Source organism: Euprymna scolopes, chromosome 37 (genome assembly GCF_053919585.1).
Source record: "Euprymna scolopes isolate OS-2025 chromosome 37, ASM5391958v1, whole genome shotgun sequence".
NCBI classification, from domain to species: Eukaryota; Metazoa; Mollusca; class Cephalopoda; order Sepiida; family Sepiolidae; genus Euprymna; species Euprymna scolopes.
Window position 1 is genome coordinate 32,700,529 of NC_136518.1, and position 15,047 is coordinate 32,715,575.

The window sequence follows — 15,047 nt, forward strand, 5'->3', positions numbered from 1 at the left end:
TTAGCACAATATTATGCTATCTATATTCCAAAAATGCATAAGTTGAGAGCACCATTGAACGAATTATTAAAAAAAGGACGAAAGTGGATTTGGTCAAAGGAGTGCCAGTGCATTTGAAGAGATTAAGAAATGCCTGCTATCTGATTTAGCACTGGCACACTTCGATCCACAGAAGGAATTGATTGTGGCATCAGATGCAAGTGATTACAGTATAGGAGCAGTACTTCTCCATGGACTGGAAGACGGTTCAACAAAGCCAATAATTCATGCTTCCAGATCACGTTTTCCTGCAGAAAGAAACTATTCTCAAATTGAAAAAGAAAGTTTGGCAATAATTTATGCAATTAAAAATTCCAGAGATTTATTCATGGCAGGATTTTTATGTTGCAGACTGACCACAAGTCCTTGTTGACTATTTTTGGATCTAAAAAAGGCATACCTACTCACACTGCAAACAGACTTCAACGATGGAGCATAATTCTGTGGGAGCCTTTCCTAGTCTCAGACAAAAACACGCGTTCACATCTCAAGCTATATTACTTGCCATACGTGCACACAAACATACGCGCGCACATTCACACACGTACATATATTCACGTTCGCATATATACACTCACATTCACGTGTATACACACACACGTTAACGTACACACATGTACTCACATACACGCACACGTACGCACACAAGGGCAACGCCACTTCCCCTTTCAAAAGAAACCCACACATGCGCAAAAGACCACCGGAAACAATTATAAAAGCAAGAGCAATAAGTAGCATCTTCCTTTTCGGACCAACTCTCGAGCTGAGAGGTTCGGCGAACCAGCCGCCTCACTTTCACTGCTACTATGTATGGGGCACAAGCTAACAGACAGTATGTACACTTTATACGTTTTCTATCTCCATGGCCTGGATTGACTTTTTCTCATTCTCTCTCTATACTATAATAGACTTTCCTCCTCACCAGCTAATAGCGAGAGACGCACACCAAACTGGATTGACTTTTTCTCATTTTCTCTCTCTATATATATGCTGCAATAGACTTTCCTTCTCACCAGTAAACAGTGAGAGACGAACGCAGACATAAACTTTCTTCCACTTGTTTCTTTACGAAATAAATCCTAGTTCGTTTAATTCAAGTAAATGCGTTGTTCGTTCCTTCCTCAAAGCAATTAATTTTTCCTTTCCCAATTCAAATCATTTTTCCTATCTTGTACGACTGGGGGATATGTATAATATATCCACCAGTCCACTACAATTCTGTTGAATTATAATTTTAAAATGGAGTACATTTCATCCAAAAAATATCGGACATGCAGATGGACTATCCAGATTGATTTGAAAGAGTGCAGAACCTTTAGAGGACACGGTAATAGCTGCACTGAGAGAGGAAAAAGAACTCTCCGGACTGTTGTGCAATACGATTCGAGAGTTACCAGTAGCTCTTGATGACATCAATAAGGCAGCAGAAACAGATGAATTCATTGTAAGAACGAAAAACCAGTCAACAAAGTCAAAGAAAGACTCCAAAATTTCGCCATTTTCGATTTGCTCACAGATTTTATTGTATGTAGACAACTGTAAAAGAGAATGCTAAAAGAATTCCATAGCAGTCATCTAGGCATGTCCAGAAGGAAGGCCTTGATCTGCGGATATACATATTGGCCTAATATGAACCGGGACATCGAAAAAATGGTAAGAGAGTGTCGAGGGTGTCAGGTAGCAGCAAAGGCACCACAACCGTGGCCAAAGACGGATGCACCATGGATGCGGTTACACATTGACTATGCACGTCCGTTAAATGGACATTATTTCTTAGTGGCTGTCGACAGCTTAACAAAATGGCTGGAAGTGTTTAAGTGTAAACATCCGACATCGACTAGTACTATAGATGCATTAAAACGTCTCTTCAGCAAAGAATTTGAAGAATCTGCAAGACCCTATCCATTGAACATTTAACAACTGCAATATACCATCCAAGATCAAACGGCCTCGCAGAGAGATTTGTTGACACGTTCAAAAGAGCTTTAAGGAAACACCAAAGCATGGACACTGATGAGAAGAGTCTTGAAAATTTTTTGTCCGTATACAGGATCACCCAAACACGAATGCTGGTTTATTACTAACTGAACTAATGTTCGCACAGAAAATCAGATCCGTATTTGACAGGATTTTACCAAATGCAACCAAGACAACAGCAACGAGAGAAAATCATTCGACAAGGTTCTACAAACCTGGTGACAAAATATTCTTCTTGAATTATAGGACTGGGAAAAAACATTTGGGAGGAGGGGATGATTATGAAAAGAATTGAACACATACTATAATCGGTAAGAAGTAGTAAATTTGACTGTCGCTGGCATATGAATCAGCTAAGACCTCGACACACTGATGACTACAAACAGACAGAAGATAATGAACTTCTCTTAGAGGTATTGTATGAGTATTTTAATATTTCTCTACCCATAGCACAACCTACTCCGAGAGTGGTATCTTCTACTCCAGGTCAGAGAGTACCAGTTTCACCACCAGCTCCATCCCCTCAAACGGTGTTGAGGAGAAAAAGTACACGGGTGAAAAGAAAAGTTAACCGACTGAGCCCCAGATGGTATTAAGCAAAATTCTCCAAGGAGTAATTGGCTTGGGGAGGTGTTATGTGGAGATAAATAACCAACCTGGAACATTCTACATAAGGAACCGAGTCACCGGATTCACCGGACCTTTGTGAACAGAGACTTCTCCCTGAACGTTAACATGCTTTATTTGTCTCTATGTAAATATGTAAATAAACTTCTCTTTCAGTATTCAAACCACACGGAATACATTTTCTTTGAGTGTCCATATGATAGGCCACCTTAGGACATATCATGCTCATAACTTTATGTGCATATGTATAGATATTTTAAAAAGTTTGACACATCTCCAAGTAACCTACATCTAAAATTTCAAGTGTTTAGACCCAAAATTGGCGGATGAGTTTGGTAGAGTCTGCAAAGGTCAAATCTTTCAACTTTGACCTCTTGGCAGCCAAATTTTCGCCCCAAAACTGATTAAAAAGTGTGCTGCATGTCTGAATACCCTTTATGTAAAATTTCAAATGTTTAGACCCAAAATTGGCTGAATAGTTTACTAAAGACCGCAAAGATCAAATCTTTTGAACTTTGACCCCTTGGCAGCCAAAGTTTCGGCAAAAAACGATTAAAAAGCTTTCCCTATGTCTAAATACACTTTATGTAAAATTTCAAATGTTTAGAACAATAATTGGCTGAGTAATTTGGTAGAGACCGCAGAGGGCAAAATTTTTTTTAACTTTGACCCCAATTTTAACCCCTTAACATTTATTGTTTTGGGCTCAAATCAAATTAAAAAATTTGATCCATATCCAAGTAACCCACATCTAAAATTTCAAGTGTTTAGACCAAAATTGGCGGAGGAGTTTGGTAGAGTTTTCAAAAGTCAAATCGTTGAACTTTGATCCTTTGACAGACAAATTTCTGGGCGAAAACTGATTAAAAAGATTTTCCCAAATCTCAATACCCCATATGTCAAATCTCGAGTCTGTAGACTGAAAATTGACAGAGTAGTTTGGTAGGGAAATGTACACACACACACAGACACACAGACAGACACACAGACAGACAATTTCTTTTTTCGATGTATAAATGATCTACCCTAAATATTTTATCTTCTTTAAGAACATTTTGCGTTTTTACGCCCTTCTTATCTATCCACTATCAAAAGCTATGTAGATAAGAAATTAGTTTTTTAGAAGAATTGAATTAAATACATGATAGCATTACAAGTTTCAGCCATTTTGTCTGCTTTTCAACACAAAGTCTGACTAGTTTTGTCTGTTTCATTAACTTTTCTTTTAATTTTTCTTAAAATTTAATTCAATTTTAATCCCCGAAATGCATAATTTATTACAATACAAGTAATTTTCTAAGAAAGTATTCTAAACATTTTTTTCTCATATGTTTTTGATGTCTTTGAAAATTTCCTTCAAGTAAAAAACAAAAATCCACTCATGGAATCATTAATAAAATTAAATTCTTTCTATGTGACTAAGCCACAAAATTTTTCTGCTCTGCACACATATCCCTTTCTAGTCCAGACTTAATTTTTCTATTATTTTAGAAAATGTAAATATTCGCCATTTATTTTTTTCCTAAAGGCCTGTGCTATGCCGAATTTGGTGCTCGTATTCCTCGGACAGGATCTGCTTATGTTTACAGTTACATCACTGTTGGAGAATTCATAGCATTTATTATTGGATGGAACCTTATATTGGAATACGCAATTGGTAGGTTCCTTTTCCCTGATTTTCTTTTCTCCATGATTTTCTTTTTAAAATATCAATAATCAATTTGTTTAAAAAAAACAACAATTTGCTTTTTTTTTAATAATCGATTTGTTTTTTAAAATAATCGATTTGTTGACATTTAAACATTTATTCTCTATTGCTTATCGAATAGAAATAATTTAAAAAAATGTAGCGTTTCTACACTTTATCGCTGAAATTGGAGACACCAATTTTATTTCACGCACCTGCTGTCCAACTGCAAGGGAGAAACCATTATTTTAAACTATGGCCAAAGCATAAAATAAATAACAAAAAAATGAAAATGGTGAACGATTGCTTCTGGAAAGGGAAAGAATAAATTAACCTAAAATTAGCATTTATTACTTCCAGAAATGTGGTGAAACTGACATTACTGGAGAAAATCAATCATGGCAGTATTACTCAAGAAGACATCTATTTTTTTTACATCAGGATGATAGACTTTATGCTGGTGCATGGGCTATAAGAAATTTGTAGCAGAAACAAATAGAACTCTTTTTCTTGTGCATCAGTGCCTCCCCTGACTGTGCGATATGGCACATACTGACCAATCAGACGCATAGCACAGGGACCTTCCTTACCCCCTAAGGAACTCTAACTGCTTCCGTTCCGGACGAGAAAAACTCCTCCTTTTTCCAGCCAGACGCCAAAGAGAGTGGACCTGTTTCCTCACTCTCCCTTTCTGCCAACACCGGTATCGACGATTCCCACTTGGGAATAACTACCGGGCAAAGGCAGACAAGTTTTATCCGAGTTATATCTTTTTAGCATCTTACCCTGACTCGCTTCAATAAACCTTTTCCTTGTTAAGTTTTACGAAGTTGTTTGTTCGTTTATTCAGTAGCTGGTGTCGAATTATTTATTTTATTAAGCAGTGCCCGAAAAGCACTAACTCAACTCCCTAAAAATTTCTTTCTCACACAACTAAATTTCCTCCCTGCACAAACAAATAATTCCACAGACAAAAGCCATATTTTTTCAAACTCAAAATGTATTCATAAGTAACAGCAATGAAAGTCCTTTTGCAAAACGGTGGCCCGATTTTCCCCCATACGCATGGAGCCTTTAGCTCGAATTCTTATTGTTGGAATGCTAGTTCGTTGTTCCTTTGTAAGGATCCATGAATGTTTCATGATAAACTGGGTGGGAATGATGGCGCCTATAATCAGGCATATGTGAGCCCCTTGGGACTCAAGATGAAATAAGATAAGATCCAATATTTGGTAAATAAACATGCAACACTTCTTGAATGCCATCCTCAATTAGGATAAATACAGCAATATAAGTTGTCTCTGCTTGTAGAGATGTGGCCTTCGTTCACCAACTGTTTGGTGTCAATAAAGGATCATCTTGGACAGAGAGAGGACCGCTGAGTTGAGTCTATCACGAGGCCGAGTTTCTGTTAGGCTGAAAAATAATAGCATGATACAAAAAGCGCGCCAAGTCAAATACCCACATTTAAATTTAAACCAATCACAGACCAGCTACTAGAACTGTGTGGCCGGCCTAAAGAAGAAAGATGGCGGTTGTATATGGAATTTCTCACAGGGCTTCTCACAGGTTCTCAAATTTGTTGCTGTGAGAGGGAAATGCGAATGGTACCTGCAAGGGAATTCCGCGACGGTTTTAAATGGCGGTGTCCCCATCAACTTTTCAATAAATATTTTTACAATTATATTTCGATTCCCAGTAAAAAAAAAATAAAAAACAACAACCCACTTCTCCGTTAAAAAAAGAAAAAAACAATCATTTAAATTAATTTGTTGTTAGCTCTCCAAACTTGCTTTAATTCAATAACATGTTTAAAATTATTTATTTGTAAAATCATTCATGTTTAAAAGTATTTATTTGTTCGAAAAAAAAAACATTTTATAAAAATCCAATGTTGCTTTCATTACAAAATTGTTTTGTTAAAAATTATATTTTCTTACGCAAACTTTTCAATAAATGTTTTTACAATTATATTTTGATAAATTTATATACAGTAAATGTTTTGGTTTTCATTTCCCGTTTTCATTAATTAAATCGAAACATTTCCAATTAAACAATTATAGATATATGTTCTTTTTCACTTTCTTTATTTACTTTTTGTCATAGTTCTTTCCGGAAGTTTAAATTTTTTGTTATTTATTTCATGCTTCGGCCATAGTTTAAAATAATGGTGTCTCCTTTGCATTTGGACAGCAGGTGCGTAAAATAAAATGGCGTCTCCAATTTCGGCGATAAAGTGTAGAAGATGTTGGCAAAAAAATGTGACTTGTTAGGTCACTCAGCACTCACTGAGCTCGGTTTTGTAAGGGTGCAGCAAGTGGAATTAAATCTCTGTGTCCCAAACAAAATAATTTAAAAAAAAAAAAAAAGAAGAAAACAAAATGACACCTCCTTCTGATGTAAAATGCATCGCATTTATTTTTAACAAAAAACAACAAGGTGAATAAACAAAGGTCCGATCGGTGGAAGTCATTTCGAAGTCATTATGATTAGAATGTTAGATAAACGCCCTTCGTGGAATCAAGGAGTTTAGAAGGTTAAAGTCCTGTGTGAAAATTAGGAGATTATTTTAAAGTTTGTGTTTTATCTGGCGAAGTTCGCCTTACTTAAAAAGTCTCATGAGGAAAGTAATTCGGGAGGAAAGTAAGTCGTTGTTATTAATTAGAAAACGTGCGGAATGGATGCGTGTGTGCATAACTGATTTTTGAGTGTCCGCGTGGCGTGTGTAATCATGGTGTTGATGGCTTTGGTAGCGACGATGTTATGAAGACGAGAGGCATGTTCTCGTGTGTTGTCGAAGCGAGAAGGAAGGAAAAAGACTGAAGTGACTTAATGAACGAAATGAACTGAATTAATTCTAGAAGACTGTTTGATACGTTTTTATACATTTTGGGCCGACTCCAAAACAAGATTGCCACTGCTGATATTTTGGTTTTTGGAAAAGTGTTAAAAAGACAATCTTCTGAATTTTCTTATTGGTCGCTTGTGTCACGTGAGACTGTCGCCAACTACGTCCGCCAGAAATATGTTCATTTTACTTTTGTTGTTGTGAGAAAAGTGTATGGGCGCATTTGAAATTGTGCCATTGCTGGAAGAACTTATTTTTGTGCAAAATACACAGAAAATTGGAATGAATAAAGGTTCGTTTATTTGCGCGCGCGTGTGTGTGTGTGTGTGTGTGTGTGTGTGTGTGTGTGTGTGTGTGTGTGTGTGTGTGTGTGTGTGTGTGTGTGTGTGTGCGCACGCACACACAAATACTCCCCCAGATTGAAAAAAAGATATAAAACTGCTTTTCTTTATTTTTTTTCAATATGTAACGTATTTCTTAAAACGTTTCGGCCAGTGTACTTTCCTGCCGGTTTTCGTTTTTGTTGTTTCAATTGTTGGAATTGCTGTTGCATGATTCTGTATATAGTTCATTCCGAAATCTGTTCCATTTTCAATTTTTTTTTTCGTATCTACTATCTATTAAACAATAACGTTTCTATATACAACCAAGAGAAAGAGACAATTTCTTACTCTATATAAGAATTGAATAAAAACTCTTTTTATACGTTTCTTGTTAAGTAAAAAAAAAAAAAACTGGAGAGAAAAAATACTCACTTTCTGTAAGTAATGCTAAGTTCTTCTAACGTTCTTTATATTTTTCAACTTGCAAGGTCATATTGATTAGTTTGTCGTTAGACTTTTTTTCCTAAGCTTATGTTGTCAATTATATGATCCTGCGAAACGGATACATAATTGCTGTCTGGAATGAGTGTCGTAGTCAAAGCACGAGGCTTGTATGCCTTTCCACATCTCTACCATGTGGCTTCACCAGTCGGTATTATGGCTTAACCAGCCTATCACAATCTTGTAAGAAGGAAAGACCCGGATGTACTCATTCATTACATCAATATTTTTTTTTAATTATAAAAGTATTTAAAAAATATTTGTTTTATAGTCAACTAAACAATTATTCCTCACACTTGTCATTTATCCCTGAATATCCTCAACAGGTACAGCAAGCGTTGCCCGTGCATGGTCAGCCAATTTTGATTCGCTGGTTGGTTTTAAGATCAGTCACGCTTTGAATTCAACTCTTCATATGCATGTCTCCAACTTGGCCGAATTTCCGGATTTTTTTGCATTGGGGCTTACACTACTCCTGACAGGTAAAAAATATATAAATAAAAGATTATTAAAAAAAAAAAAAAATATAGCTACCTTTAATTTGTCAACTGGCTCTATCGAATTTTTTTAATTGATATTTAAAATTTTTAATCTGTGTGCTAGAAATCCTGCAATAATTATGCTTATGCTAAAAAATGTTCTTGAGATAATATCATGTTCCTAGTTAAAAACGTTGACAAATAAATAAACAACCTATTGTATAGTGAATTAAATAATTTACTTTTCCCAAAGATAAAACATTAATTTCTAACAAATATGGATTCAATAATTAAAAACTGATTTTAAAATAACATTCATAGCTAATAATGGCGTTTTTCTCTTTACATATTAAAAACAGAAACAACTCGACCAAAACATGCAAAACATGGAAGAAAGGAAACGTGAAATGTAAAGTGTTTTTAATGAAAACCACTGGCATCCTACCTTCCTTAAGGCACTAAACATTTCTCATTCAGTAAACATGGATTATGATTTATCTAAGGTGCACTGAAAATTTATGTGCGCTTAAACTTTTGTTAGTTTTAACTAAACAAAAAATATATGAATAAACACAATTGCCCAATTACGTTTACACATTTATTATACACTGACAAACATTTAAACAACAATAAAACACAATACAATAGCGACAGTTCGATAAGACTCACCGACTGGTGGAAAAAGTTCTCGTGGTGGAACGAAGGTTCTCCTCTTCTTGAGAGGGAAAAGGCAACACGTCTGCTCGTGACCAAAGGGAAAAACCAACCAGCCTTAGAGCAGGGGCAGATTACTCCTCCCCGGTGTCCTCTGATTTTTAGTCCCCTACACTTTTTATATGCATATATATATATATATATATATATATATATATATATATATATATATATATATAATATATATATATATAAACCTGTTTTTAAATACATCTTATGATATAAAATATCTCTCCATCATTCTTAGTTCAAATTATGCACACACACACACACACACACACACACACACACACTACATGTTATCAAACTAAAAAACTGTATGTGATAAACCACTGTCCAGATGATCTGCTGAGTTCAAACAGGTCGTCCTCATAATACAACACTACTAACGTAAAAAAAATCAATGTTAACGTAGGGACAATGTCATTAACAAAGCTATTATTGCATACATCAATTTGTTTTCTTTTTTAAATATTCAAGATTAAATATTAAGATGTTTAAAAGTGTACATTTTGAATATTTTTTTTATTTTATCTTTTCCAAATCGAATTTTTTTTTCTTACAGTTCTTTTAATTCTCGGAGTGAAGCAGTCGGCAACTTTTAACAGCATTTTTACAGTTATCAATCTTCTTGTTCTTCTGTATTTTATGATTTGTGGATTTTTTAAGTGTGACCCGAAAAATTGGAACATTCAAAAGGATGATGTAAGTTGATTTTTGTTTGCATTTTTCTATTGAAAATTGAAAGGATAATTATGGCAGCGAGAGACAGCGAAAAAAAAAAAAAAAAAAAACAGAAAACAGAGAGACAAAACGAGAAAAGAGAAATGGGAAGAGAAACAACTTCATGGAAGATTCATAAGAATGACAAAAGATGAGAATAACGAAAACACCTGGACATGGATGCGAAAAGGGCATATAAACCGAGAAACTGAATCTCTAATAACTGCAGCACAAGATAACTCGATAAGAACCAACCATATCAAAACAAGGATCGATAAAACACAAGAAAGCAGCAAATGCAGACTATGTGGACAGAGAGACGAAACGATAAACCATATAGTAAGTGAATGCAGCAAACTGGCCCAAAAGGAATACAAAAACAGGCATTACCAAGTAGGGAGGGCGGTGCACTAGGAATTATGCAAACGACTGCATTTTGAGCGTACAGACAAATGGTACAAGCATAAACCTGCAACAGCACTCGAAAACGAGAACCACAAAATCCTATAGGACATGGACATACAGACGGACAAACCCATCCAAGCAAGAAGACCAGATGTCGTAATAATTAACAAGAAAGAAAATCCTGTCAAATCGTAGACTTTGCTGTCCCAGCTGACCACAGGGTGAGTATGAAAGAAAAGGAGAAACGAAGCAAATACACAGAGCTAGCCAGAGAGTTAAAAGGGATTTGGATGATGTAGAAAATCAAAATAGTACCGATAATAGTAGGAGCACCGAAAAACTTTGAAAAAAGAATGGCAGAAATTGGAATCAGAGGAATAACTGCAAAAATACAACGCCTAACGATAAAGAAAACAGCTGAAATATTAAGGAAAACCATAGAATGTGGGGAATAACACAAGCGTTACAGGGAATGAAGAACACCGAAGCTGCATATCAACAAGTTCTACACCACGATCATGCATCCCCCCATTGTTTCATCACCGTCTCCCCTCCAATAGAAAAGTGATACCAAAGAGCCGAGAAGGGTCAAGGAGGATGGAAAGACCTCCGCTGGACAAGCGCGAAGAGAACTGGGATCGTGGGGAGGCTTAATGCCACTCAAATTCCAGTATAAACCAATGATCACTACCAGCGAGAAATCAATGGTATGAGGCTGTTGCGATGACGCAGATTTATTTGCAAATGCTATCGAAGGAGGTGGAGAGAGCTGGACGTCTGGGGCGATTTGTTGTCACTCAGCTTCCAGAGAACACAGATCGTTTGTTGACTTGTGTGAAAGCTCCATGTGAGCCAATAATAATAATAATAATAATAATAATAATAATAATAATAATAATAACCACCACCACAAAGTTATGTTATCACATGCTGTGATAAAGGGAGATAATAAATTAGAAGTAACTATTCATTCATTATGTTTTAAATCATAATTTTAAAATTTTCATTTTAATGCTTTTCATTTTAATGCTTTTCATTTTAATATTTTCATTTTAATGCTTCTCATTTTAAAATTTTCATTTTAATGCTTTTCATTTTAAAATTTTCATTTTAATGCTTTTCATTTTAATGCTTTTCATTTTTAAATTTTCATTTTAATGCTTTTCATTTTAAAATTTTCATTTTAATATTTTCATTTTAATGCTTTTCATTTTAATACTTTTCATTTTAATGCTATTCATTTTAATACTTTTCATTTTAATGCTATTCATTTTAATACTTTTCATTTTAATGCTTTTCATTTTAATATTTTCATTTTAATGCTTTTCATTTTAATATTTTCATTTTAATGCTTTTCATTTTAATACTTTTCATTTTAATGCTATTCATTTTAATACTTTTCATTTTAATGCTTTTCATTTTAATATTTTCATTTTAATGCTTTTCATTTTAATATTTTTCATTTTAATGCTTTTCATTTTAATATTTTCATTTTAATGCTATTCATTTTAATATTTTCATTTTAATGCTTTTCATTTTAATATTTTCATTTTAATGCTATTCATTTTAATATTTTCATTTTAATGCTTTTCATTTTAATATTTTCATTTTAATGCTTTTCATTTTAATACTTTTCATTTTAATGCTTTTCATTTTAATACTTTTCATTTTAATGCTTTTCATTTTAATACTTTTCATTTTAATGCTATTCATTTTAATACTTTTCATTTTAATGCTTTTCATTTTAATACTTTTCATTTTAATGCTATTCATTTTAATATTTTCATTTTAATGCTTTTCATTTTAATATTTTCATTTTAATGCTTTTCATTTTAATATTTTTCATTTTAATGCTTTTCATTTTAATATTTTCATTTTAATGCTATTCATTTTAATATTTTCATTTTAATGCTTTTCATTTTAATATTTTCATTTTAATGCTTTTCATTTTAATACTTTTCATTTTAATGCTTTTCATTTTAATACTTTTCATTTTAAAATTTTCATTTTAATACTTTTCATTTTAATGCTTTTCATTTTAATATTTTCATTTTAATGCTATTCATTTTAATACTTTTCATTTTAATGCTATTCATTTTAATACTTTTCATTTTAATGCTTTTCATTTTAATATTTTCATTTTAATGCTTTTCATTTTAATATTTTCATTTTAATGCTTTTCATTTTAATATTTTCATTTTAATGCTTTTCATTTTAATACTTTTCATTTTAATGCTTTTCATTTTAATACTTTTCATTTTAATGCTATTCATTTTAATACTTTTCATTTTAATGCTTTTCATTTTAAAATTTTCATTTTAATGCTTTTCATTTTAATGCTTTTCATTTTAATGCGTTATTGAATTTTTGATTTCGATATAAATCATTGCAAAATTTAGGAACTTAGGATTGCTGAAAAAATTATAATAGTGTAATGTGATAAAGGGAGATAATAAATTAGAAGTAACTATTCATTCATTATGTTTTAAATCATAATTTTAAAATTTTCATTTTAATGCTTTTCATTTTAATGCTTTTCATTTTAATATTTTCATTTTAATGCTTCTCATTTTAAAATTTTCATTTTAATGCTTTTCATTTTAAAATTTTCATTTTAATGCTTTTCATTTTAATGCTTTTCATTTTTAAATTTTCATTTTAATGCTTTTCATTTTAAAATTTTCATTTTAATATTTTCATTTTAATGCTTTTCATTTTAATACTTTTCATTTTTATGCTATTCATTTTAATACTTTTCATTTTAATGCTATTCATTTTAATACTTTTCATTTTAATGCTTTTCATTTTAATATTTTCATTTTAATGCTTTTCATTTTAATATTTTCATTTTAATGCTTTTCATTTTAATACTTTTCATTTTAATGCTTTTCATTTTAATACTTTTCATTTTAATGCTTTTCATTTTAATATTTTCATTTTAATGCTATTCATTTTAATATTTTCATTTTAATGCTTTTCATTTTAATATTTTCATTTTAATGCTTTTCATTTTAATGCTTTTCATTTTAATATTTTCATTTTAATGCTTTTCATTTTAATATTTTCATTTTAATGCTTTTCATTTTAATACTTTTCATTTTAATGCTATTCATTTTAATACTTTTCATTTTAATGCTTTTCATTTTAATATTTTCATTTTAATGCTTTTCATTTTAATGCTTTTCATTTTAATGCTTTTCATTTTAATATTTTCATTTTAATGCTATTCATTTTAATGCTTTTCATTTTAATATTTTCATTTTAATGCTATTCATTTTAATATTTTCATTTTAATGCTTTTCATTTTAATATTTTCATTTTAATGCTTTTCATTTTAATACTTTTCATTTTAATGCTTTTCATTTTAATACTTTTCATTTTAATGCTTTTCATTTTAATACTTTTCATTTTAATGCTATTCATTTTAATACTTTTCATTTTAATGCTTTTCATTTTAATATTTTCATTTTATTGCTATTCATTTTAATATTTTCATTTTAATGCTTTTCATTTTAATATTTTCATTTTAATGCTTTTCATTTTAATATTTTTCATTTTAATGCTTTTCATTTTAATATTTTCATTTTAATGCTATTCATTTTAATATTTTCATTTTAATGCTTTTCATTTTAATATTTTCATTTTAATGCTTTTCATTTTAATACTTTTCATTTTAATGCTTTTCATTTTAATACTTTTCATTTTAAAATTTTCATTTTAATACTTTTCATTTTAATGCTTTTCATTTTAATATTTTCATTTTAATGCTATTCATTTTAATACTTTTCATTTTAATGCTATTCATTTTAATACTTTTCATTTTAATGCTTTTCATTTTAATATTTTCATTTTAATGCTTTTCATTTTAATATTTTCATTTTAATGCTTTTCATTTTAATACTTTTCATTTTAATGCTTTTCATTTTAATACTTTTCATTTTAATGCTATTCATTTTAATACTTTTCATTTTAATGCTTTTCATTTTAAAATTTTCATTTTAATGCTTTTCATTTTAATGCTTTTCATTTTAATGCGTTATTGAATTTTTGATTTCGATATAAATCATTGCAAAATTTAGGAACTTAGGATTGCTGAAAAAATTATAATAGTGTAGTGAATAATAGGCAAATGAGAATTACCCCACAATCCGACAACCATGACGTTGCTTACATGGTAATTAAGAAGGCTAAACTGCTTGCATTGCGATTTGCCTCTAACTCTACTTGAGACATCACAAACCAATCTCCTTCCAAATTTCCTTTTACAGATAGTAGTCACATTGGATGATCTGATAATCACCATAATAGTATTGTAAAAACCTTGACACCTTTAAGGCGTGTAAGTCTGATCTTATCCCTGCTAAACTAATAAAGAAATGCTCCTATTCTCTCAAAATTCTACACTAAATGCGTTGTCAAATCGTGTTTCTCTGATAGCTGAAAATTCGTGGTAACAGTATTCAAGAACTCTAGTGGAAGAATTAACCCACACACTTATTGCACTTATTATTAGTCTTCTCCCTCTCATTGCTAAAATGTATTTCAACATTTAATGCTACTAAGACAAAGCTCCTTTCCTTCAACAATTGCAAGGAACGTTTCCAGGCATCAATTGCCATTGATAATAACAATCTAGTTGAGAGTTAATCGTTCAAACTTCCCATCCTAACATTCACAAATAACATGAATTGGAAAAAATACATAGTAGACATTGCCAAGGCTGC

At 31.5% G+C, this 15,047-nt stretch overlaps 1 protein-coding gene across 3 annotated transcripts in view; it reads left to right on the forward strand.

Moving 5' to 3' along the window:
* Nucleotides 1-15,047, forward strand: part of LOC145261122 (cationic amino acid transporter 2-like) — a 180,234-nt gene that overhangs the window by 99,403 nt on the left and 65,784 nt on the right. For all 3 annotated transcript variants that reach the window (XM_080119366.1, XM_080119368.1, XM_080119367.1), the window contains 3 exons: nt 4,172-4,300; nt 8,329-8,484; nt 9,761-9,900. In XM_080119366.1, coding sequence (XP_079975492.1) covers nt 4,172-4,300; nt 8,329-8,484; nt 9,761-9,900 — 425 coding nt within the window. The remainder of the gene's footprint in view (nt 1-4,171; nt 4,301-8,328; nt 8,485-9,760; nt 9,901-15,047) is intronic.